The sequence below is a fragment of the Cibotium barometz genome, chromosome 39 (genome assembly GCF_041138505.1).
Source record: "Cibotium barometz isolate CiBa-2024 chromosome 39, ASM4113850v1, whole genome shotgun sequence".
NCBI classification, from domain to species: domain Eukaryota; kingdom Viridiplantae; phylum Streptophyta; class Polypodiopsida; order Cyatheales; family Cibotiaceae; genus Cibotium; species Cibotium barometz.
Window position 1 is genome coordinate 36,647,991 of NC_141084.1, and position 27,261 is coordinate 36,675,251.

The window sequence follows — 27,261 nt, forward strand, 5'->3', positions numbered from 1 at the left end:
TTAAGACCTATTATAAAATTTTGCACAAGCCTTGTTTAGTCTATGAATTACAAAGGTATCCACATTTTAATAACTTGTTAGCCCAAAGTATATGCCACAAGTACATGTAGTTCAAAACCAAACCACCTTACTATTGTGCCAAACTTGTTTTTTCTCTCCTTTTTGCATGTTGTATAGGATTTATATGTTGGAAGGCTAAGATGCTCAATTAGCTATACACGAGGGGTAATTGCTTCAAATGGTTCTTGATCAAACATGGTTACTTTAAAGATAACAATTAGCCAAAGAGGTTGAAAATTGTTCTGGCTTGATCTCTTTTGTAGAAAATGGTTTTGCTCCACGTGTGGGAATGTAACTCAACAACCACTATGTGATAAACTATCATCTTTAAAGAATCAATTTTGCTTTCAACTTATTGCCCTTTGATATAGATGATGAAAATGGCTGCAAGTGTCCTCTCTTTTAATTCAAGGAGGGACTCTTAAAATATAGTTTAAGCACATAAAATTTGAGAGAGAGACAGAGAGAGAGAGAAAATATCTGACACCTAGCTTTGATGCTAACAAAGATTAAAAGTATTTACAAACTAGCTTTTGATGATTTTTCATTGGAAAAATTATCTATATTGATGCCACTTGCAAACCTACTAGCACTTACAAGGTTGACCTTATTTGTTTTTAGAGCTTGCAAACCTTCAAGTAGTACCTACCATTGCCCACATGAAAAAACTCCTCAAACGATCACTAATTTTATGTCCATTGTGCAATTTTCCTATGAACATTATTATTTACTTGAAGTCAAAGTTTAGCTTTAGTTATATCTAGTTTACATTTGCAAGAGTGTGCATTGTTTTTTGCCAATGAAAGAGAATGCAAAGAAGTGCAAACAAAGGCACACACACGTCTACTACCCAACATACACACACACTTGTGGGGGTGTGCGTGTGTGTGTGTGCGTTATCTCTTTGACCCATGGAAATCCTTAGTGCATGTGATAAATGACTCTCTAGGTAACATGGTATCTAAATAAATCCATCTGTTGTTATTGCTTATGGATGCAAGTCATCTCTAGTGTTCCTGCCTTGAAAATGCATGTGGGTGTCCAAGTTATTGATATGGTGGCAATATGCATACACATGCACACACAGAGTAAAGTCAAGAGACAAGACTGCCTCGTGAAATTTAAAAAAAATACATAGCAGAACATACACAAGGCATCTCGAAATACATAAAAAGGTAAAATATGAAAGAAAAACTAGAATCATACTCATCTCTCATGGACTCGAGACCCATTACAGAATGATAAGGTAACATAATCGTCAAGCCATCTCTTTAGAAATTCCAATCAAATAAAAAAGAGTCATCCACCTTGTGGCACTCAACATGATGGCTAGTAAGGGTTCTAATAAAATATCACCTACATTGTGTCTGTTGAGCCGCCATGTCGTATGCCTCATGTGCGGATGCATAGAAGGGGCTAGATGTCTCAACCTCACAACAAGGATGCCTTATGATTGACATAGCTCTAGCCCTGCCCTAGTGGAGCAACTGTGTGGCAGATCCTCATCTTCATTACTTGCCTTAATGGCTCCACATTCACCAACTCTTTGAAAAAAGAACGTCAGAAACATCTCACTTCCTTGTTTCTGAAAAAAGAATGTCAGAAACATCTCACTTCGTTGTTTCCCAATATGTCTCAATTTCTGACTTTGTATCTCATGTCAAAACAAGGGCGCACATCTCTGATTCTCATACTGCATGACTCTAAAACAAGGGCACACATCTCTGATCCTCATACTGCATGACTCTACATAGAGGACCATATCCTGCTAGGCACCACAGGATTACATGTTCCTCTCTTCATCTCATCCACGTCACGTACTAGGCTAGTGCAGCGCTCACCTCACCATGTTCTCAAGTCTCATCTGCTTGCCTCTCTATCCCAATATGTATAAAGAATGTGCAATGAGAACCTTGGCTACCATGGTAATCCTCAACACATGTGGGGCATGTGTGTTTTCAAATACCTTGCATCTTAATTAATGATTTGATATAATTGTGAAGTGGTTACCACTACAACTACACCTAGTTACACAAATGGAAGTGACTCACGTTGAATCTAGATCTTCTACATACACATCTTCCAATTGCCACCTCTGATGACTATTTAGTTCCCATGGTATGAATTTATTCGCATACCACAGGCATCCATAAGCATACCCAACAACCACCTACTCCCAGGCATAGATAAAGTGAACAAGCTATGGTAACCTCTATCTAGCACCTAGGAACCGCAAGAGAGCGAAGTGTTAGCATCATAGAAAAACCTTCGAACTGAGTCTCTATCACTTCTTTGGAGAGGAAACAACCCCCCCACCATGATCAAGGCTAGCATTAAACACACACACACACACACACACACACACACAAGGCAGTTACTTGGGCAAATTGCACTGCTTTGAATACAAAGACTTAATTAAACTAGCTGGCATCCACTTGGAGGAAGACTTCAAAAGAAATCTGTGTTCATTAATACGGCATAAAGATATACCAATGGAAAGGTCAGGTTATTTCCCAAGCTTAGCAAAACCAAAGTGCAATCTTGACTCACAATGTATACTCAAGACAAGTCCAGGATTTGAAAATTTTAGAAGGACCAAGAGACAGAAGATATGTTTCTCGAAAACGTTCCAAATTTTAAGGCACCGATGTTCCCCTTTGTTTTCTCCATTAACTAAGCACTGTGGAAACATCACAAGATTCTACCTACTTCACAATTTCATTTCTTACAAACTCAAAAATGGCCCTGAGACAGTCCCAACCAAACAGCTGTTTTCCTCCATTTTTCACTCAGCCCTCTTAAATAAAGCCTAGCTTTGACACCAATCATGCAGGACCCTGCCTCACTGCATGAAAATCCAAAGTACCTTGCAGTTTCCTTTGGGTTGCCACACTAAGAACACTCGAGTCTTAGAATCAGAGAAAAGCAATGAACCTAAGTTGCCAAACTACCTCAGCCTGGTTACAGAACAGGGCCTCCCATCAGGCAGAGGCCCCATCGTTTCCCTGCCATCTTCATGAATGAACAGATAATCTCTGCCCATCCAAGTCAAACAAAGACCATGAGTGCTCGCTGTATCCAGCCTCAACGTCATCTCTTTTAACACCTCATACTCAACTTGCAAGGAGCTCCCCACCTCTTTCAGTACTAACTTCCTAACAACCTCATGAGAGGCCAGATACAACTGCTAATAATCCATTAGAAAACTAAATACAGTTTCTAAACCAGCACCAGAAACATAACTCAGACAGAAAGACAACTATTTATTGGTGAATGCGAGACTCCTTTTTTTTGTTTTTGTGAGCTTTTGTTAGGTCTATGTACCAGGGTTTGATCCTGCAAACTGTTACCCAGCAGACACAGTCGCTACCACTCAGGATAGAGCCCACTTGCATGAATGCAAGTCTCTAAAACAGAATCAAGCATATAATTATATTTGAATTTTGAGACTGTACCAATACATGAAATGCATGGACCCTTTTTACTGAAACTAGCATGTATGGCAGCGTGTACTAGAGGACTTCAGATACCATACACGAGATGCACGGACCCCTTTTTCTTAAACTAACATGTAAGAATGTGTATGACAGCGTGTACTAGAGTATTTCAGATACAAACAACACTCAGAAAAGAGAATTTAACCTATGGCATGATTCACACTGCTGCTTTCTGTGTGGCAATAATATCAAATATTTCAGCTTAAGCATGTCCAGTTCTGGATTTTCCTGGGAGTTTTGCACAAATAAGGAGACAATTTTCAACAGGGATGCCCATGAAGATGAATCTGAGTGAAGCCCCTGTACTCCTCAGAACATTCCTACCTCCCTTAGTCCTGAGATCACTCAAGCACATGCAATGGCTTCATAGGGCCACAGTATCACAGGAATGCATTTCATTGAGCAGCATAGACTTCAGATCGTTTCTTATGTTTGAAATTTTTTTTTCTGTTTGAAAAGCATGCAGTTTGCAAATTGAGCTGTTTCAAGTGCCTTCAGGCTACACAGTTTTCCAGCAGCTCCACAAAAGAGGAAGCATGTGAATGTTTGGTTTCCACTTCCTATACACTCACAACTTTGTAAAGTCTAGTCCCCGGGTATCTAGATCCTTGGAAATGATAGAAAGAATGGCTTCAAAGAGAAAAAGCATTGTGCAAACAGCATCTTATGTATCAAGCATCTTCACAATATAAGATGGATGCTAAACAGGTGGTAGAAGGAAACAAAGCAGACAGACATCTCAATCCGAAAATCTACTTACCACGACAAATAGTGACTACTGGCCACTAAGTATGAATGCTTGCAATAGACTCTGAGCTGCATGAGTCTGATCAGGGGTTCCTGAGATTTCCACAATCCTCTCTGAGGATCCAGGGAGCAAACCATGCACCTTGACTCTCGCACCTGAAATCTGCAAAACATAGAGAAAAGCCATTATTGGGAGTCCAAGGTTCAGTTATGATGCATATGATAAATGTATACGGTATACCTTAGCAGCTAAAGCAAAGATGGCAGACTAACCTTGCAGATCTGGTTGAGATTACTGCCACTCTCCCCAATAATGGAGCCAATTGTATGCTCCGGAACAACCACTTCAACAGTTTGAGATGCAATGAATGTTCCACGGGACCTAAAACCAGTAATGTAGAAGAGTAGTTCCCTTAGAATCAACAAGCGTTTGATTGAATGCTCACTCAGTTTTGTTAGCTGCCTAAAGCGTGCACGCCCATGTCAGCAGGCACCTGTACACGCACTCACACCTGTGCAAGCAAGCACATGCACATGTGTGCGCACCCACACACACACAAATAAACACAAACATGCAACTTTTGAATGAGTTTCTCTTCATATATAATGACCTTATTGTTGCATCTCCAGCAACCTCCCGTTGCATGTGCGTGTACCCCATCCCTGTGAAATCAGAAAAGACCTTGCCTCGAATATCCTGAGCATAAGTTTGAACTTGCCATAAGATATAGTTTCAAATAACAGAAGCATCAAAACGTCCAGACATGTTCTTGAGGACTTCCCATAGTTCAAGCCATGCAAGAGCCAAATCTACCACCCCCCACCAGCCCCACCAAAGAGCCATGCTAAAACAGGTTGTTTGACTAACTCACAGATACCTGTGGTGGCCAAGATCCAAGAGATTGTGGGCCCATTAATCCTGCCACAATATCCGAATAAGGAGGCCGATACTTTTCATATGGAGCAGCTATAGGCATCCTTTGTGTCCTCAAAGACAATGGGCCTTCATTCTGTGAAGCCAGTCCTGAGAATGGAAGCAGCTTGGTGTCCATATGTGCTGGACCAAGCTTCCCATGAAACAGATTGTTGCGCAGCCTTGCTGTTACTTGCATTAGAGCCTCCTGTGAGGCACTAAAGTTACCTATAATCTGCAAGACGAGATCGATGTCAGAGTCCTGATGTAGAGTGGTTATCCACAAACACCCTAGAAAGCATAGTTGCATGCAAATAGAAACGGATGATGCCTCCACGATGGAAACGACCTGAATCAGGAAACAGAAACAGCTAGGAAATGGGACGTCTTTAACATTATATAGTAGATAAAAAGTTGAGAGAAGTAGAGGAGCAACTTTGGATAGATCATGATTGTGAAGAGATAACAAGGAAAGTTCAGGAAAATCAAAGCATAACAAGGAAAAGTGTGGGAAAAATTGTTAGGTGAGGTAAGAAAATAGGAAATGTTAACAGACACAGAAAGGCACCTCCAGATAAACAAAGTTTCCACAATTTTGAAAGACCTCACCTCCACAAGCTCATCACTTTCTGAAGCACATGGTGGAAGGTGCTCTCTTCCATGTATATGAATCTTTGCACGAGTCAATTTTCTCATCTCTATCATGATCGATCCACCTTTACCAAGAAGACATCCAGCCTGATCAGCGGGAACAAGGAGTTTTGTGGTAACTAGCCCATCTTTATCAAGGTCAGAAGCTAGAATTTTTCTGTGAATAATCATTACTGCTTTCTGTGCCTTGGAGAAAGCATCTTCTGGCATCTAAAAACAGAAATAAATAGTAAGCATTTCCAACCGATCAACTGGTGGCTCTACTCTAAAATGTCATATTTTACCTCTGGTGCTGACACACGAACCACCCGCTCGTCTCCTACATCAGAAGACACATCAATACTGATCTTTGCCCCCGTCTCCTCACGGATACTCTGAACAATACTGCCCCCTTTTCCGATAATACTGCCAATCTTCTCCTTGGGGCACAGAATGCGGAATGTTACATCCTCTTTGTCAGGAGGCAGAGAAAGACCTGATGATTGGCCCATGGCAAGTCTGGGTGATAAAGACCTTCCTGCACTTGCATTAGCTCCCATCAAATTTCCGGCCACCACTGCATTAGCTTCTGCAGAATGTAGCACTCCACCCACTTTGGAGAAAGCCAAACCAAACTCTTCACTCTGCTTTTTGGGGGGATTGTTACGCAATTGTGTGGATGCCACTAGAAGAGCTTTTCTGACTGCAATTAGGTCACCTGTGATCTGAATCCATCCATCAAATAAAAGTTTTCAATAACTTGTACAGAATGAACAAATGCAGGTGGATCACAGAACTAGTAAGAAAAAAATAGCAAGCAAGGTCACTCAAAAAGTAGACAGCCTCAGTGTAACCAGAAGAAACCTTCTCCTAGCAAGGCAAAGCTGTAAGCAATTAGAGCCTCCAACATACGTACGTGGAAGTCTAATACTGCTGAAGGCCATAATTCATTGTGCTACAAGGTACATTGATTGAGATTTAAGCAAAGGACTTTGATGTAAAACTGATAAGGGATACCGTCTGCTGCTAGCACCCGTTCGGTGCTGGGTAGTCCAAGCTTCTGGAGAACCACGGTCCATGGGTGCTGAGATCGGAAGAGCCAGGCGTTAGTACGGGAGCGCCTGTTTGTGCGTGGTCCTGGAACACCAGTGGGGCGCTCTCTACGGATTCCAGTGAAGGCACGGGACCATAGAGACTAGACTTCTCAAGTGGATCGCTCTCCTTCGAACGTCTACTTTGAGTCTCTTCTTTGGTAACTGTATTCATCTCAGTTGTACATGGACATCATCTGGTTCATTGAACCCATGGAGCATTGTATCTTTTAAATACTCCAAATAATATATATCATATATTGAGGGGGGGGTCGGCCCGTTCCGGCCCCAGTGCTGGTGTCCATTGATCAACATTTCATTTCATTTCAGTTTTCAGTTGTTATTCAGTAGTCCGTTCATATTGAGATATTTAAGTTGTGCTATTACGCGTGTGGGTGTCCAACGGAGTCTATTCCCATTTGTCGGGATCGGTTTCATGGATCCCTTTATCTTCAATAGGCTCCTCGTTCATACTACTCATGCGGAGGCTCAACTTCGGGAGGACCGGTTGCGAGATGAGCAGGAGGAGATATACCGAGAGCTCCACAAAGAGCTTGAGAGCATAGATCGAAGGGTTACACGTGCTTGATCACAAGCTATGAGTATTCTAGATGCTGATGCTCATAGAGCTTCTACTAGCAGTCCAGGTGGCCGGTATCATCGTAGTGGGCGAGGTTGAGGACAAGGGCGTGCTCGGATAGCTCAGCAGCACGAGTCTCTTGCACATGATGATGATGATCATCCCTTAGATGAGGGGCCCATAGATACGAGTGACACCATTCCTGCAGTGCCGGTGGTTAGAGAGCCTGACTATGACTCAGATGGCAACATGTTGACGAATGGAGATGTTTCTTCAAAGTCCTCACCTGGTTTAGATGAGTAGCTAGATAGTTTATAGTACTAGTTTTTTTTTTGTGACCAGCCTCTGGGAATCATCATTCATGTATCATTGTATGACATATGTCTACAATCTTATGATTTCAGATTTATCATTTATCCATGATCCATCTCACTTTCATTTATGTTCATTGTTTAATTATTTTATTTGATTATTGATATTTCCATTTGCCATTGTCACTTGTGACTTGTAAGTTACTAAGTTGTAAGTTGTGCAAAATTGAAATTAAAGGTTGTATAGTATTAGTAAGTGCTTTAATGTTCATTGATGAATCTTCAAACTTCATATTTCAAAAGTTTATAAGTATATATATCGGGAGGCAACGTTCACTACGTTTGGAATCTTTTCAGCACGTTTTCCAAACGTACTAAACGTATTGTTCACTACGTTTGGAACCACCTTGGACCAACTACTTTTGGATGGTAACAAACTCCGTGATGGAATCCATGATGTTGGTAGTACCGGAGATCTTCAGGTTGGCAAGCCGATTCTACAAGGCAATCTTCTGAGTAGAGTTCTCTCTATGATACCTCCTTTGAATAGCATCCTACAATTCTTCTGTGGTCTTATCGTCATTGTCGTCAAATTGACGAGCAACAGATGGTTTAATGTTAAAGATGATGAATGCATGTGCCCAAGCATCCTTATCAAGCCAGGCTTCAATCTTAGCCTGAGGAGAAGTCATAGTTGGCTTGATGTCGTCCTGGTAACAATACCCCATAGCCAATGATACCGGAGTAAAGCCTTCATTGCACAGGTGCAGATGTTGTGTAGGCTGTATGGATACCGTGTATGCTATATGAACAGTGCCGAAAACGCTAATATAATGTTGTATGGGTATTGTAATAGTTGTATTAAAGCCCTAATACGTTGAATCTGTGCAAAAACCCTAAAAATGAAAGGATGGTAGGCAAAGGCAGGTTTAGGGTTGCAAAAAAATACAGCAATAGAGAAGGAGAGAGAGAGAGGCGTGTAACTCTACTATATATACACAAGAAAATCCCAGCAATGAAGCACACAAAGCTCAGTCGACTTGCAGAAGGAGAGAGAATTAAACAACAAGATGCACACAATAATGAGATAAGGGTGCAAGTACAAAAGTGAGTGACTTGATAAGTCACTTTACCCACTCTAAAAGAGTGTGTTCACACACGGGGAAAAAACCCTTCAATGTGAAGGTGAAAAGAGCCCAGGTGTCCCTAGTTCACATGGTCACTTACATGGCATGGCCACTACTACAAATCTCACAAAAGTGAATAAAACTTTTAGAGGTATAACTTAATCAAGGCTTCCCTTCTTACAAAGAGACCCACCCTTCTTACAAAATATCAAGAATAGGACTTGAACCCTTGACTTTGGAGACATGAGTTCTACCACCAAGCTGTGTAACCTCTTTGTCTAATTCGGCAAACATAAATATATAAGGTATCTTTTGCTTGCTGCCAAGCTATATTTTGCATGCTTCAATCACGACACAAGCAAGAAGCTTTTTCCTTTGAATTAATCTAAAGTTGCTAACATTAGAAACTCTGGGATTTATAAAGCCTTCTAAATTTTCTTTTTTGATGAATTGAAATAAAGCATTAGTTTTATCATAACACACATAATAGCACTCAGTAGCATGGATCAAACACCCGGAAGCTTTAATCTCAAGTTCCTTGGCATGATGCCGATTATAAATAACCTCTGATGAGGTTCACTTCCAGACCAAAAACAAAATTCAAATTCACAGAGTCTTTGAGGATGTGGATGTAGATGCAGATGCAGATGCAACCACTTACACCTAATCAAGAAACAAACCCATTTAAAGGATGTACAATAATTGATTTATGGTTAAGCTAAACCTACTAAGAGTCTTGAAAGGACTGTCAGTACAAATAAATTTTGATTCTTACCTGTACAACCTCGTCTGCTGGTGATGCACATGAGGGGAGCTGATCCCTGGCAAGAACTCTAATTTGAGCCCCTGAGTCTTGTCGCATCTGCGCAATGATCCTGCCTTGCTTTCCAAGCAAGCATCCTACTTGGCTAGTAGGCACTAGAAGCCGCGTGGAAATCTGCAGCTCGCCCTCCTGTTCATTGTTCTCCTCTGGCTTGGCAGGGTCAGCCTCTACTATTCTAAGATGCACTCTTAACAGAGCTTCTTGCACGGGAGCAAGGCCTCTTTCTTTGGCCTCAGCTCCAACTTTGATGGCCTCTTTGAGAGCCTCTCCCTTCCCGTCCTCGTGGCCATCTTTCACCCCTTCTGCCTGCTCTTGAGCTTCAGCTCGTTCTTCTTGATCTTCATCTGTATCAGTCAAGTAATCTACCTTCTCTTCCTCTTCTTCTTTGCCATAGCTATCTGGCCCTTTGAACTTCTGTGGCTTGAAACCCTCTTCCTTCGCAGAGATGGTCACTACTCTCTCTTCACATCCAAAAACTGCATCTTCGATCCTAATCATGGCTCCTGTGTCCTGCCGGATGGACTTGATGATGCTTCCTGCCTTGCCGATGATGCTACCGGTTTTAGAAGCAGGGCAGAGGATTCTGAACACGGTTTCATCCCGCCTAAACAAAGAAGAAGATGATGACAAAGAAGAAGAAGGAGCTCGTTTAGAGCCTTTTCTCTTGCTGGTTCTACCATTGGCCTCTGCCTCTTGAGCGATGTGCGAGAGGGGGCGCTTGCCCGCAGTAGGGGCGCTCATGCTGGGAAACGAAAAAGCCCTGAGAGGAACAGAGCCGCTAAACACAGCAAGCAAACCTGCAGCACCACAGGGACGTACCCACCCCCCCACTTCAAGAGCGCTCTCTCTCTCTCTCTCTCTCTCTCTCTCTCTCTCTGCTACAGCGAGCTTCTTCTCTCCCCCTGTGCTATAGCCAGCTTCCTCCTCTCTGATACGGCGAGCTTCCTCTCTCTCTGGCGAACCTCATGCTACACCGACCGAGCTTTGTTTCCCCAAAGTGCACCCTCGGACGATTCCCCGCCGTTCGATTCTCCATCGTTCTCTTAAACCCAGCATTCGAAGATTAACTTTAATATATGTACACCATGAATATATATCAAAGTTGGTCTTCAAATTTTTGTCTGAATATACACATAATTTATCTATGTGTATATTTATACACATAGTTTATTTATTTATTTATTTATACACACATATATTCATGTATACATGATACACATACATATATGTGCATGTATGTATGTGTATATATATATATGTGTATACACATAAGCTATTAGAGCACAAAAATAGTAGTTGAAGCTTCTTGTGCACAAAACCACACCCGATGTGTAGACTTACCCACTGGTGTTGTGGTGGGTTGGTTAAGGGAAATGCTGAGGTTCTAGATTCAATCCATGCCCACCACACGCATGAGGTGCAAAGCCTATATGGTATTTCTTTCAGTACTCTCTCTTGATATTAACCACATTGGCTAACATTACTTCGAATGCACGCTAACACTTTTTGAGCCATACTTTTTGTACTGCGCAAAGCACTCTATGTAAATGATTATGTGAAATCTATAAGCTTACGACTTGTGTAATCTCGAAAGATAGTCAAAACCGAGCTTGCGACTTTTGATGAGTAATATACTTAAACTATGAAATTAGCATAGACTAGCTTCCTTAGGTGGTCGGACATTGTATAAGTCTTGTATATAAGAAATTTTGACTAATAAGAAAACACATAATCCCATTCTCACAATTGAATTTGAGTCTTTCTTGCCCTCATGATTGAGTTTGAGTCCTTCTTGCTCTTGTGTGCTCTCTTCTCTTTGATGCATGCTTGCTTGCTTGAGGATTGTGTGTGTGAGTGATAGTCTGATGATGCTAGCTCTCCGCTGTCTCTCTCCTTCTCTCCCCTTCTCCCCCATGCTCTCACTCACCAAGGCATTGAGGTAGAGGTTGAGCTTTCCATAGCTCTCTCTCTCTCTTTGCTCCCCACCCATTTGTAAGGCTTCTTATGGTGACAACATGGAAGCCAAGGTTGAGTACCTTAACTCTCCACAAGAGAGGTTTCTCTACTAAGAGTAGCTAGAGGTGCAAGCCAACAAGACCCTTGCATTCTTAATCTTCTTCTCTCCCTCATGCAAGACTCAAAAGTGATCTCGCATCTTAGGCACCATCGTCGAGTAAGCGCCCTAGCTTAGGACTCTCTTCCTATACTTTGAAAATTGGAGTATTGACATAGCCCAGTCCGAAGGCAAATCCACCGGTTGGTATTTCTTAACACATGTTCTGTTGTTTGCTTTGTTGTTTAATTGATTACCTTGGTGCAATGGAGCTTGGAGAAACCCTTCAAGCTCAAGTTGCATGTGTGCAAGTAAGTATTCTCTTCTATTTCCTTTGATTCAAGCTCTTTATTCTTGCATTTGCTAAGTTTTTAAGTTTTGGCTCATTCTACATATTAGTCTCACCATTAAACCTAATCGAAACACCATTTATTAGGCTATATTAAGCATGTCATTAGGTAGATTAAGAGTGTATTAATCATCCTATCAAATCAAAAACCCTAAAAATGGCATCATTAAGCAAGGATTAGAGGGACTCACCTTGGACTTTTTGGCTAAAACTATGAAAACAATTCTCTAATTGGACTGCATACCCAACAGAGTATGCGAATGCACATTCACAAGTAAGAACGCATGTTCTTACATTTGACAAGGGAAATTTGGAAAATATCCTCATTGAGGGAAGTCATAAAATATTCCTTCCATAAATGGCTATAATGATAAAAACAACTAAAATCTAGACCATCACTTGGCCCAAAATCCCACCACTACAGTTGACAGAGCTGTCAAACTAACGGACATATGTACTCAGCAAAAGATAGCTACACATTCCCGAACTTGTGAATGCACGTTCGTAAGTCAAACAGGGACCTAACCACTATCCATGTTCCCATCTCATCTGGCCATATACACAAGTCAAACAAGGACTTGGCCACCCACGTTTCCATCTCACCTGGCATGAATACACATTCGCAAGTCAAGCACAGACCTAGCCATGCACGTTTCCATCTCATCTGGCCGCGTACGTTTGCATCTCATCTGGCCATGTACGTTTGCACATCGCCATACATGTTTCTTGACTTATGAACGACGCTCGCACTCAAACAGGGACTTAAAAACTTCAAAATTTCACCTGAATCACTTGTGTCTAAGCAAGGTGTACTCTAAGCAAGGTGTACACCTGAATCACTTGTGTCTAAGCAAGGTGTACTCTAAGCTAAGCACCCTTATGTTAAGGAAACCCTACCCTAACTGTGTTGTGGGAAGTTGCCTATCCGTCGAGCATGGCTCAAGAGCTCCACCGTAGTCGCTCGTCATTGCCGTCCTCCAGCACTCGTGTCACACCGAGGCGGTTGATCTAATCAATTGGTGATGCAAGCTCTCTCGCGAAGATCGTGTGGGATCTCCGCGGAAGAGGATCGCGTTGGTTGGCCTAATCACGAGAGAGAGAGAGAGAGAGAGAGAGAGAGAGAGAGAGAGAGAGAGAGAGAGAGAGAGAGAGAGAGAGAGAGAGAGAGAGAGAGAGAGAGAGAGAGAGAGAGGGGGGGGGGGGGGGGGAAAGCAAGAGGGAACAACTCGACTAAAACTACCATATCAACAAGTAGCTAGAGAAAGAATCAATCAGAGACCATATTAATAGAGTGAGACACCTCCACTCTCGATGTGCTGATACTAATAAATTCTCTGATGAATAGCTAAGTGGAAGATTCGAGAAGGATTCCCTGACTCAACCTTGCACAACGCCTTGTACTTTGAAAAACACACAAAAAATTTGAGCTATGTTGTAGGACTGCCATAGATTTTGATGGTAACTTCATGGGTTTAAGGAATCTCCTTGAAGCAACCCGATTTGAAGCATCATTGGGCACAGTGCCTTCAAAGGTCAATGGTAAAAGGAAAGAACCATAGGCCGCACTAGCAGAGTAGAAGACGTACTGGCCACACTCACGCAGCAAATGACTGATCAATGGAGAGTAGAGCTAAGAAAAGACAACATGGGACATCCATATTTATACCCTAGATGTGAGTTGGTCTGGTGTTCCTACCTAAGACCCAAACAAGGAGGAGTATGGTGCATATATTGTATGAGGGTAGGAAACCATGAACTGCCCATTATTGCTACTAGAATCAACCCTAGAGCAACCACTAATCACACGTGCTCCACTCATTCATCACCTAGCTTTACCTACACCAGGGCCATGCTTGCTAACACACCTCACCTGAGGTAGTATGAAGGGGAGTATTAAGAATTCCATAGCTACCCCTACTACCTCCTATGTTGCCACAGCAACACGGGTGACCCCCATGAACCAATTGACCATAACAAAAATACTTAAAGGGGAGGGAGAGAGAATAGGGGAGGACACTATCTACCTAGAACCCCTAGAGGCTCAAAGTCGTCAAATCCTCAATCACTATTTTTAAGATGGTGATAGTGTCTAGTGAGTCTATATAGTTATAGTGCGATCTTATAGAGGGAGAGACATCAATGCCTTAGGACTCCGCATGTTGCCTACAGTGCTTCACTGCAAGGGACCTCATCAAATGGTAGAGCGTCCCTTTAAGAAGGCTATGGCAACTGACCACAGTTACCCACTAGCACCTCTTTGCACTAGTTGTGGCATTGATCACATATATAAGGATTGCTCATTGAGAGCATCCACCCCAGGTCCAACCCAAGAGAATAAGCCAACTACAAAAGCATCAAAGATGGGCTTGTATAAACGGTTCCTCTCAATGCTATGATGCAAATGCAAAATAGGAGGAGAGTGGCTGCCTCATGAAGCATTAAAGATGGGCTGGTATAAACGGTTCCTCTCAATGCTAGGACCGCAAATGCAAAATAGGAGGAGAGTGGCCGCTCACGAAGCTGGAAAAGTGTCAGCTTTCTATACTCAAAGGACACAACCCTGGTGAAGTCTTAGAACATGCTAAAGTCACCCCTAGAACCAGAAGAAGACAAAGGTTCAAGTAGATAGGACAAGGGGAAGACTATTAGATATATGGTAGTACTACACTGTGAGGCCATGTACTTATGCCATGGGCACTTTTATCCTACTAGGTTTTTTCCCATGGCCATCCAAGTGTTAATGGGAACCTTAGGGTTTGCTAGTATATATGCAACCTCATATATAGTTTAGGGTTGCTACTCATTTGTACTTTCTCTTTGTACTTGTAGAGAGCCTCATCTCTCTCCTTTGAGCTTGCCAATCTCTCTCACGCTCTATACCTCTGTGTTCTTATCTTTGAGCATTGTATGTGTGTGAGCCTAGCTCCATTGCATGAGCTAATAGTAGTACCAGAGCTAAAAGCTTATTTTTTTGGTTCAAACTTCACTATGTTCAAGCTTCTAAGCTTTTATAGCTTGTTCTTTTTGGTTTCCATAAGGCAATTTACAGCTCTTTATCACTAATAGTAGTTGTGTTGTGCTTGCTTTATTGTTCAAGCTTCCATTGAAGCTTTCATAACTTCCTAGGTAGTTTCTCTCCTAAAAGTAAAGGAGGCATTTTAACTTCATCTCACAAAAGCTCCAATCATCTGTGTTAAAACAACTAATTCTTTAAGAGATTCAACTAACAATAGTATTGTTGCATTTGTTTCTACTAACAATAATATTGCTTCAATTGGCTCAATCCACTATGGTCACATCATTCCAAACGATTCCAATCGACTTGTCCACTACTTCATTTTAGTAGTTAACACATGTGGTAGATAGAAGCGCCTGATTGTGCAATCATTTTTAGGTGTAATTGCATAATTATCTATGCTTGTTTTCAGGTCTACAATTGGTCGAACAGTTTAATCATGGGTTTTCCAATCGATGATCCAACTGGTCGGATTGACCAACTCAACTCTATTTGATTAATCAATTCTTGGTTCACCACGATTCCTAGTCAGCGATTCCAAAAGTCAGACCGTTAGTGATCCAACCTTGATGATTTTAACTTCGATGATTCCACTTTTTGTGATTGTCCAATTCCACTTTTTGTGATCGCTCAATTTTGCTTTTTGTGTGATCACCCAATTCCACATTTTTCGATCGCTTGATTCCACTTTTTTCGATCGCTTGATTCCACTTTCTCTGATCGCCCGATTCCACTTTCTCTGATCACCTGATTCCACTTTTCTTCAATCGCTCGATTCCACTTTTTATGATCTCTTGATTCCACTTTCGTTGTTCGCCTAATTCCACATTCTCTAATCGTCCAATTCTACTTTCTTTAATCATTTGATTTCAAAGTCAGATCGCTCGATCCAAGACTCTAATAAGCAATTATACTGCCAATTTGTAGTAGTTGTAGATTGTTCAATAGTATCAAAGCTAACTTTAGTTCAATCTTTCTTTTCACATCTTTCCTGACTTTAGTTCAAGCTTTATTTTCACATCTTTCCTTCTCAATTTCACCAGCATAGCACTTAGGTATGGTATTCTTTCCAAAGACAAATTAGATGGGTCAAATTACTCCCTATGAAGTTTTTTAATCAGAAATGTCCTTGTTCCAAAGGGCTTATGGGGTCTTTTTGGTGGTGGTGAGACCCACAGTCGCATAGTTACTCCTATTGCTCAAAGGAATTAGGGCTAATAGACCCATACTCCTCAAGCTCCTCAAAGTAATGCGACCAAAGAAGTGGGATTTACATGATGCTCAAGCTTTAGCATTGATTGCCTTGTCAGTCAAAATGTCTATTGTTCTGCACATTCACGCTTGCTTGGAACACTCTAGAAATTATGTATCAAGCCAAAAATGATGCAAATATGAACTTTCTCATAAGGCAACTTGATAATGAAAATATGCAAGATGAGCGAACATTTAACAAAATTATAGGACTGTCAACCTATGAGACGGACATTGAGACGTACTATGTTTTACGTCATTAATTTAAATAGTATTCTGAGTCATGGGCCGGGCTTGTCGGCACCATATGTTAAGGATAAAGGGATTGGGTGATCGCCGATGAGAGGCGCACCTTGAATATCAGTAGAATAAGGGTTAGGATTGGCTGGCCATGTATGGGCGCCCAAGTGTGAACGGCCAAGTCACCTATAAGAGTCAAATGTAACCCTAAAATCCTCATTCTCATGTGTTGTGAATACAAGAGTGCTCTTGCCTTATCTCCTTGGTTTCCTTCTCCTGCGTGTGTGTGAGAGAGAGAGAGTGAGTGAGAGAGCGATCGAGCACTGTGTAGCGGCACGGCGGAGAGGCGGTAGAGCGGCGACGGCGGCTCCTTCTTCACTGCTGCGACGCGGGAATCCTTCAAGGCGGCAGTTGAGCGGTGAGTGACACACCCTTTGCATTCTATTTGAGCTTCCTTCCCTGGTTGTATGCTTGCAGCCATTCGTGGCTCGCATACGGTGTCCGGCAAGTCCCCAGCTACGACCTGTGTGGCAAAAGCGCACATTTTTGGCGCCGCTGCCGGGGAGTTGCCCTGCACCAAGCTCCAGTTTGCAGCTCGGGCTGCTGCGTGAAGTTTAATTTACACTGTAGGAAAGGCGTCTGTGTTGCTGTTGAGGTGTTTCTGTGGTTTTCAATCTCTGTTTCTGCAATTTGTCTTCTGTATTTCTGTTTCTTTTGTTGTTTTTCCGCTCCGCGTGTGGGCATGCATTCTGTTATCTGGTTTTCTGCGTGTGAGGGGGGATTTTTGAATCCCTAGACCTGTACTGTGTTCGAACTGCACCGCGGCCAAGGCTGAACCCTAGATAGAAACCCTAGAAAACTTATCCCAAACAAAAAAAAAGAAAAATTAATTTTGAAAAAAATTAAAAAAAATTAAAAAAATAAAAAAATTAACTTTTATTTTTAAAGAAAGAACCAAACGTGTGGGGAGGAAAGATTTTCTAATTGGAGAAAATTTTTTTGAAAAGAAAGAACTCCAATTGACCCACGGCCCCGGCCTCGGTCTCGGTCTCGGTCTTTTGATATATTAATATAGGAGAGTGAGCCTCCATAACTTTCTTTCAAGTGAGAGCTTATGGGAAGTCGTGCCCTATATGTAGCCTACTCCCCAAGGAGTAAAGTGAGCATGTGGGATAAAGCCCTCACCCTTTCCTCCACAAGCAAATAGGCTTTTGCCCCTTCCCCCATAGGGAAACGGACTGTTTTGAGGACCACGAGAGCTCTGGATAGGCGAACACGGTGCTGTAAAGCACACTAGGACCCTTTGAACGATACGCTTGTTTCGAGCTATCACACGCCCTAGTCCAAGTTCGGGTCAAAAACGAGTTAAAAACAATCTAAAAACAAGTAAAAACGGGGTGCGAAACACCTAAGAAACCACTCGTGTGAGTTTCAAGGGTAGTTACCAACGCACGTCGGGTACCCACCTCACATGCATCTACGTTCTGGTCGGGTGCTAGAGCCTGAACCACTAGAAAGCGTTTCAATCTACGCAGGCTCACACCATCCCTCCACGTTAGCATCTTGGCCTTCGGCTGGAACCCAAGGGAGTGCAACCCAAGATCCACGAATAGTGGATAGTGACTCGTCCTCTGACTCAGAAGCCATGGAAGGGCATCCTACCAAGAACCCTGAGGAGACAAGCCAAAACATGCTAGTGTGGGCCCCACAACCCGGATCTAGCATGTTTAGTCGTCTAATAGAGACCTTTAGTAGAGCTACACGCTCTGAACATGCGACAAGCGAAGTAAATGAAGAGGGTGGGGTAGTGGATTCGCCATTCACATCTCATGTAGACCCTACCCTCCCAAAGAGTGTCCATGTGGATATTCTACCCACTTCGTTTAATGAGGGCCCTACTGAGCTACCACATTCCGATGCTCTTCCTAAAGTAGAGGTCCCTAGAAGCCAATCCATAAGAAGTGACATTGCGTCCACTTCAAGAGAACCGTTTGGCACACCAAGTCTAGATGGGATATTTCTCAATGAAAATTGGGAATATGATCTACACACAGAGACTCTAACGGACCTATACACGGGTTACACATACCATGTGGGTTGGTTAGAAGTCCTACGATCTACATCTAGTGCCACTAATCTAGAAGAGCAACAACAAATGATATGTGAGGTCATTCATAGAATTATCCAATTTGAGAGGCAAAATAGGAGAGTGAACCTAGTTTCCACTGGCCCTATGAGATTTTTGGATACGGGCAAGGCCAAACAACCAACCCTATCACAATTGGAGACTCCCTCGGTGAGTCCCATAGACCCTTCGTATGTTGTTTCGCCTGGAGTCTCAATGCAGGTTGAGCCCACGACGAGTAGTGACTTTAGCTTTCCAACCTTGGCTCAACTTTCCATTCAGGAATCCACAATGCCTACCCCAATGACGAGCATAGCGGAAAATGCACCGGTTACCGCTGTAGTTAGTACGACACCGCTACCTAGTGGAACAGTACCTACAACAGTGCGTGCCAGTGCCTATCAACCATATGTACCTATCGCTACTCATGCTCATGTAGCTCCTACGCCTCTTAGTATGCCAATGGCGTATGCTCCACGACCACCTTATCATAACCATTATCCAAGGGTAGCTAGGCCTAGTCACATATCATATCCTACGTCGTTTGCCAACATACTCAGACCAACGCCAACTCCTATCAGCCAGGCTATCCCAGAAGTGCCTCCACCAGCTATGCCTGCTCACCTAGGTGATCTCGCAGCGTTTGCTCAGACGATCGGACGATCTATTGCGAAAAACATGCGGGGTATGCCTGAGAGAGAACCTAGAAGCAAGGCAGTACAAGTGGCTAAGCTCACTCAAAACTTCAGTGGTAACGAGGATGTTAGGAAGCACATTGAAGTCTTTGAACACGTGTGTGATTCTTTGGAAGAGCACAATGAGCTGCATAAGTGTAAAGCCTTAGGCTTAACCTTGAGTGGGAAGGCCGAAGATTGGTATCGAACCTTAAGGGTTGAAGAGCGCACTCACTACCCCACTCTCAAGAGATTGTTCTTGAAAGAATACATACGTGAGGGTGTGCTTTGGGGAATAGCATCTCAACTCCAAAAAGCTGAACGCGAGGAAGGGGAGTCAGTGAGAGACTTTATAAGTCGATTGAAGCATCTAAATTCTCGCTGCACTCCCGATGAACGCTTCAATAACAACCAACTCCTCGATAGATTCATGCGAGGATTGCGCCACGAGGACATTTACAATGGCCTAGTCATTAGAGGTCTTACAACATGGGAAGCAGTCACTGCCAATGCAATCCAGTTAGAAGACAACTTGATGATTGCAGGTAAAAAGGTGTCTTCAAAAACAAAATCCGTTAGTTCGCAAGTATCTGGGCACGAGCCAATGACAGTAAAACCTATTGCCAAGGAGCCCAAGATATCTGAAATGTATGTGACCGACCTTACTAAGGCTCTCCAAGAATACTTTAGGGGTAATCGAGCTCCTCAGAATAGCCATATGTACCCAAGAAGAGAGCAACAATGGTGTTCGGTGTGCTTAGGACCACATAGCACGAGTGAATGTCCCACATTCAGAGTCAAATTCAATGGGAATTGCAATGCATGTGGTAAGTACGGCCATCAATCTAAGGATTGCCTAGTACTTAAGCGGATGTTAGCAAATCAGGCACCACTAGCCTGGTCAAACACACCTCAAGTACCCGCACTGATGCCTGCACAACCTGCCGAGCAGCCGTCACTCACAGCACATAGTTCCAAGGAATCCGAATGTAGTCCAGTCTGTGCCGTTACCACCGCCAGTGCTAGGACCACAACCTCCACATCCCCAAGATTACTCCTATAAACCAGATGGGTTGTGAGTCACATAGTGCGTGTGGGGATTATGAAGAGGAGATAGACCCCACTGCTCCATACGGGATTGATACGTTTGAAATGACTCCCCAATACTACATGGAGGATCATTTCGGGCAAGTCAAGCCTGTATATCAAGCGGCTGCTCTCGCCACAAGAGGGAAAAACCTTAATACCTTGGCAAGGAGACCACCTCTTCAATGCTACGAGTGTGGTGGACCGTATCGTGTAGTGGAGTGCCCTAATAGGCTACAGAAGATCGCTACTCAGATGCAACCAAATCAAGGGAGCACATCGGGAATGCCGGTACTTACATGTAATCGTTGTGGCATAGATCATTTGATCGCTCAATGTCCACATAATCCTAATGCACCCAAGATTACGCCATTGAATTTGGTTGAGGTCACCAACCAAGCACGAGGAACCACACCCGTTGTACCCGCGAATGTAGTTACACGGTCAATGCTTCAAAATCAAAACTACATTCTTGAAGAGAGGGATAAATCGCTCAGGCAAAGAAAAAGAAAACACGGCGGAAGAGATCGCCTAATGCCACGAGCTCCAAGCCTAGTTCAAAGACTAACATAGGGACAGGAGATGACCCCGTGTATATGAATGCTCCTGAAGATGATTCCGATTCAATAGAAACCATGGGGACCAAAGCCACTACCTTAAGGGAGGAACCCACTCGGGAGCTCAATGAAGGAGAATCAAGCGAGTACATAAAAAAGGGGAAACAGAAGGAAACTTCCTCGGCCCCATAACCAAGTCAGTTAATGCCCTCTCGACCACCCAAACTGACTGAGACTCCCCAAGACAAGCCACGTGGGCCAAAAACCCTCAAGAAAAAGATTGGAACTTACCCAAACCCAGTTGAGGAGATTGAACAAGTGCAACACTTAAGGGGTTTGGTGGAAGAAACACAAAGAGAACTCGAGCCAAACCCGAGAAAAATCAAAATTCCAGACATAGTGTTTCCTACGCAAGTTCAACCTCACCGGAACCATAAACTGTTAGCTATACCTAGTATCATTCGGGAAGAAAGTGAGGATAGGATATCCGGAAGTGGGCAAACACCCTTCTTGCTGGAAAGAATGTTTAGTGAGGGAATGCCTGACCCCATTGAAGAGGAAGTGATTCCATCTTCACCAGTCCCTAGTCAAGGGGCGATATCTCGAAAAGTACATTTGAATGTGTCCAAGCTAATGGATTTCATGTCCCTCTGAGATCAGAACCACGATCATATCCAAATTATACGGAGATCCTGAGCTATTCTTAGCTCTTCGGGCATTTCTCAATGGAGAACTAAAGGCGGGGTTACCACAATTTGCAAATATGGATAGACTTGACACGCTTCAAGATGAAGGGGAGCATTGGGATCTACTTGAGCATTGGGAAGCAAGGTGCTCAAGGCCTAGGACGGTGACCTCTTGCAGTTCATCCGAAAGTGAGGGGGACACAAGTGAAGATTGACCAAGTGAGTCCGAATCTGATAGAAACAAAAATCAAAAACTTGGTAAGAAGAAAACGAGACATAAGCGCCAACGCTATCGAGCTAATGTACGCACTGCAATAAACAAGGAAAGATCCACTGCAGAATGGCTTAGTTATGTAGGAGCCATTGATGCTCATCGGGAAGTTAGCGGATAATTGGGGGCAATACCTCCAAAGTGTCATGTGGTGTATTCCGCAACCCCATGACGTCGCCCAATTAGAAATCGAAGAGAAGCCGAAACTAAGTCGTACTGCAAGAAGGCGGCAAAACCAAGAGTTGGCTTAGCAACAAAAGGAAGCGGAATTGAAAGAAAAAAGCTTGGCACAACAAGAACCGGTAGACTTACACCCTGCACCCGAGCATTTCAAATCATTTACCAACAGGGGAACGTAAAGTGGTCTACACAAAAGCCCAACGAACGCCTACCAATGGGAGTAGCGGTGTCTACGATGGCCCTGCGGTAGTTAAGGAGATAGACTTAGCAGATCCGGGTGAGGAGTCTAAACCAGTTTTTATTGCTCAAGACCTCACCAAGGCAGAAGAAGCTGCACTTACGAAGCTTCTTAAAGAATTCAAGGACATATTTGCTTGGACATATCATGATATGAAGGGTGTTCCACCCTCGGTGGTGCAACACACGATTCTAATGATTAGCACTGCTAAACCAGTCCAGCAACGTCCCTACCCAATGAATCCTAAGTATGCAAAGATTGTACAAGAGGAAATTGAAAAGCTGGTAAAATGTGGATTCATATACCCAATTGAGCACTCAGAATGGGTTTCTCCGATAGTCATCGTATCAAAGAAGAATGGGAAACTCAGAGTGTGCGTTGATCTCAAAAAGGTTAATGCAGCCACCAGAAGGGATCATTACCCCTTGCCATATTCTGAACATGTGCTTGAAAGAGTGGCAGGCAAGGAGGCATATAGCTTTTTAGATGGGTACTCGGGTTACAATCAGATCACAATTGCAGTCGAGGACCAAGCTAAAACAGCATTTATCACGGAGTTTGGAGTGTTTGCCTTCCACGTCATGGCCTTTGGCTCGACCAACGCACCTGCAACATTCCAACGATTGATAAACACGGCCTTTAAGGAATATCTAAGGGACTTCTGTGAAGCTTTCTTAGATGATCTTTGTGTTCATTCCTCTTGGGACGAGCACTTGATGTGTTTACGAAAAATATTTGAAAGGTGTAGATTATATCGCATCTCATTGAATCCTTTCAAATGCCAATTCTGGGTTAAACACGGAGTAATCTTAGGGCATATAGTGTCCAAAAATGGGATTTCCACTGACGAGAGTAAAATCAAGGTCATTCTGGAACTGCCACCACCCACCAACTACAAGGGAGTCCAACGCTTTATGGGCCACGTTGGTTATTATCGAAGGTTTATTCTCTTCTTCGCCGAGATAGCTCGACCATTGTATAAGCTTCTCATCGAGTTTATTTGGACCGAAGAATGTGACCGTGCCTATGAGCTATTAAAGAAGGCCTTGGCGAGTGCTCCAATCTTGAGAATGCCTAACTGGGATTTACTCTTCCATGTGCATATTGATGCATCAAACTTTGCTATTGGGTGTGTGTTAACTCAACCTGGAGAACACAAGCTAGACTACCCCATTAGCTTTGCCAATCGCCAGTTGAACGATGCTGAGATGAACTACACCACTACGGAGCGAGAAGGGTTGGCAATGATATATGCAATAAGGAAATTTTGTTATTACCTCCTTGCCACCAAGTTTGTTTTCTATGTAGATCATCAAGCATTGTTGTATCTGGTAAACAAACCATGCTCCACAGGAAGAATCACACGATGGCTATTGATTCTTCTTGAGTTTGATTTCACTGTTGTTGTGAGACCTGGCAAAAAACATGTTATGGCTGATCATTTGTCTCGCATACCTAATGGTGAGGCTCCTACGGGGGTTGATGATGACTTACCGGACACTTCCCTGTTCATGGTGGAGACAATGCCTGAATGGAGTGAGAAGATTGTTAACTTTTTGGTTAATGGCTTTCCACCCAAGGAGCTTCGTAAAGATCTAGCTCGAAAGCTAATCAAAGAATGTGAACCCTATTGCCTGATAGCCGGGACTCTTTATAAAAGAGGAAAGGATGACGTTCTTAGGCGTGCCCGAGAGGATGAGTATCTATACATTTTGCAAGAGGCACATATGGGCGTAGCCGGTGGTCACTTCTCAGGAGACTTAACTGCGCGAAAGATCTTACAATCAGGGTATTGGTGGCCCACTATGTTCCAAGACGCATCACTCTTTGTGAAGGGTTGCGATGAATGCCAACGATATAAGAAACCCCAGAGGAAAGATCAGATGCCCCTACATCCGATCAAAGTAAACCAACCATTTGAAAAGTGGGGTTTAGACTTTGTAGGTCCAATTAGTCCAGCGGCCCGAAACACACAATCTCGCTATATTATTGTGGCCACTGACTATATGACCAAATGGGCTGAAGCGAAAGCGACACGTAAGGCAGATGCAAGGACAACAGCCAAGTTCCTCTTTGAAAATATAATCACACGATTCGGTTGTCCTTTTGAACTTGTGAGCGACAATGGTACGCATTTTATAAATGAAGTGATTAAGGAGCTCACAACAAATTTCATGATATCCCATCATAAATCTACTCCTTACTATCCGCAAGCGAATGGCCAAGCCGAGAGTACAAACAAGACATTAATCTCTGTTTTGACAAAGACAGTTGAAGCTCATCGCACGGATTGGGATCTAAAGCTTACAATAGCTTTATGGGCCTATCGTACTGCGTACAAAGTGGCTATTAATTGCACACCATTCAAAATGGTATATGGCCAAGAAGCAGTCATGCCGTGGGAATTTGTCATTCCTAGTCTTCGTGTTGTTACTCAAGAGGGTTGGGATGGTAATCCCTTAGTAGAGCGTTTATATATCCTTGAGCGGCTAAACGAAGAAAGACAATTGGCTGTATACAATGCCCTTGTGGAGAAGGATAGAAGGAAAAAATGGTTTGATCGCCATCTAAAGGACAAGGACATCAAGGTTGGGGATAAAGTCCTAATGTATGGAGTGCGAAATGAAAAGAAGAAGCTCAAATATGCTGGTAAGGGACCGTATAGAGTATGTGAAATTACCCCGCAAGGTACCATCAGAGTGGAGACTCTTGAGACGGAGTTGAAACCATTGGATTCCTTAATGGGAGTAAATTCAAAAGATACTATGACCCCCTAAGCCAAGAGGAGTTATATGCAATCCATCAAAAGAAGGCAGCGAAAGAACAAGCTGAGCTTAAAAAGATACAAGCGAGAGTCGAAGCCAAAGAACGTCAACAGCGTACTAGGCGACAACGAGAAGCCAACTTGGGAATTACGCAAGTATTTTTCGAGAAAGCAGAGGAAGATTCACTGGAATCTGACCCACCTCTAAGATACCCAATTGAGTTACAGAGTCCTTACGGGGAGGTGCTGTATAATGCATTATTGGATACAAGAGCTCAACACAATTTGCTATCATATGGCGTGTGGTGTCAACTGGGAAAACCACCTTTATCTAAGAGTTCTATCCAAGTTCAAGGAATCAACAAGAAGAAAACCCCTGTATCAGGAATTTTGCACACTTCGGTTGCTTATGACAAGGGAACCATAATTCAAAGCTTTTTGGTTATGCCTGCTGGTACCATGGAAGGGACTGTAAACTTAGGGCGCAAATGGATGATGGCCACCAAGTGCAATATCGATTGGGCAACCAAACGAGTCACAACGCAAGAACCAACACTCAGTATGACCGCTCAAAATCCTGCTCCTAAGCCATCGACTCTAGACAAAATGCTGGATAACGAAAAATCACAAAGTCCAGTGGCAAAACCATCTTCGATTGTTGGCCACCCCTCTAACGCTTCAACGCCAAGAGTGGAAACAGGCAAGGTGGTCCCTAAAGCTTCGCTTACTATGCCAAAGAGTACATACAAATGGGTCCCTAAAGCTTCGTTAACAGCTACTTCCCCTGCTCAATCTCGTTCAGCCACCAAGAAGCCTCGTAAAAGGAAAGCAGCTACCCACCCGAGAAAGGGCAATGTAACATCGCGATGGATCCCTAAAAAATTATTAGTAGCCCAAGGGTACTACGAGGGGAATGACCAGATTTGGGTCCCTAAACATAAGTTGAATCCCTCTACATCACCTGTAAAACCTTGCAAACCAATTGTTGCCACCCCAATGACAATTCAAGACCGTGGTAAGGGAAAGGTAATAGAGTGCTCCGCACCACTTCTTCCAGAGTTAGTTTGGATTCCCAAACGATATCGATCATTACCACCTAGCTTAGGAAGGGGGGAGCCACATGAAGCTTCTAGCTCCTCATGCCAGGCACACACTCATATAGAAGTTTCTACATGCTCTACACCTACTCTTGTCAACACCCAACAAAAAACCGATGAGTCTACGTCTCCCCTTGTAATAGTATCGTCGGAAACCATTTCCTCCATTCGTCAATGGGAGCGTACACTACCATCTCTGCAATTGGATGTGGCCACAAGGGTCATAAAAAGCTATCTGCCCACATCACAACCTATGACCCGCTGGACAAATTGGTTCCAAGAGGCTGCAACATCATTGCAAATAATATGATCTACCCAAGGAAAGGGGGAGCATGTACTCACGCTCGACATCCTAATGCTTCCTCTTTCACCTTCTCCCCTGACCATGTAATTGCCAAATTCAAGGGGATGTATATATATAGCTTCATACATTTTAAAAAAAAAACAAAGTAGAGAAAAACAAAAAATAGTAAAAAGAGCAAGAGCACAAAAACAAGAGAAATATCCGTATACAATCAAGAACTAGATTGACCTATTATAAACCTACTGATGCTATATCTGTGTTTGCAGATATGGCAGATGCCCGATCATCATACACTTCATCCACTCCTACCTTTGGTGAGAGGTATCATCTGTACCTTTCTCAGATATTCCACATGTGCTATCCTGTAATTGAAACTGAATGGGATCATATAGATGTACTAGCCAGAGAGGAAAATGTTGAGGAATTAGAATGGCTAATTTGCCTATTGACCATGACTGACCCCTACTCCGTAGAGGACATATCCCCGATAGCCCAATGCTTTCCTTTTCCACAAGATGACTATCCTCGCATGGTTACATTTTTGATGAGTTTATGTGGATGGGAAAATGAAAAGGAAATATCTGACAATGA

The 27,261-nt window shown here is 43.0% G+C and overlaps 1 protein-coding gene across 2 annotated transcripts; it reads right to left on the reverse strand.

Annotated features, from left to right (window-relative positions):
• Positions 1 to 1,241: 1,241 nt before the first annotated feature.
• On the reverse strand, positions 1,242 to 10,885 carry LOC147616037 (RNA-binding KH domain-containing protein RCF3-like). 2 transcript variants are annotated; one of them, XM_086778686.1, is made up of 8 exons: positions 9,732 to 10,885; positions 6,153 to 6,572; positions 5,827 to 6,078; positions 5,183 to 5,452; positions 4,916 to 5,001; positions 4,578 to 4,686; positions 4,318 to 4,467; positions 1,242 to 2,283 (listed from the first exon to the last, which is right to left on the reverse strand). In XM_086778686.1, the coding sequence occupies exons 1-7, from the start codon at positions 10,518 to 10,520 to the stop codon at positions 4,333 to 4,335; spliced, it is 2,061 nt and encodes a 686-aa protein (XP_086634812.1). In that variant the 5' UTR covers positions 10,521 to 10,885; the 3' UTR covers positions 1,242 to 2,283; positions 4,318 to 4,332. The 2 variants fall into 2 exon arrangements, with proteins under 2 accessions (XP_086634812.1, XP_086634811.1); XM_086778685.1 differs by lacking the exon at positions 1,242 to 2,283 and having other exon boundaries at positions 3,980 to 4,467; positions 9,732 to 10,875.
• Positions 10,886 to 27,261: the final 16,376 nt, after the last annotated feature.

What these genes read in the sequence shown, in the direction of transcription:
- LOC147616037 (XM_086778686.1), bottom strand. Translation starts at nt 10,520, where the DNA reads ATGAGCGCCCCTACTGCGGGCAAGCGCCCCCTCTCGCACATCGCTCAA. An exon ending in AAAGTGATGAGCTTGTGGAG is followed by an intron (nt 5,453 to 5,826) that starts GTGAGGTCTTTC and finishes CTCGTCTTGCAG; the next exon opens with ATTATAGGTAACTTTAGTGC. An exon ending in TTGGATCTTGGCCACCACAG is followed by an intron (nt 5,002 to 5,182) that starts GTATCTGTGAGT and finishes ACTTATGCTCAG; the next exon opens with GATATTCGAGGCAAGGTCTT.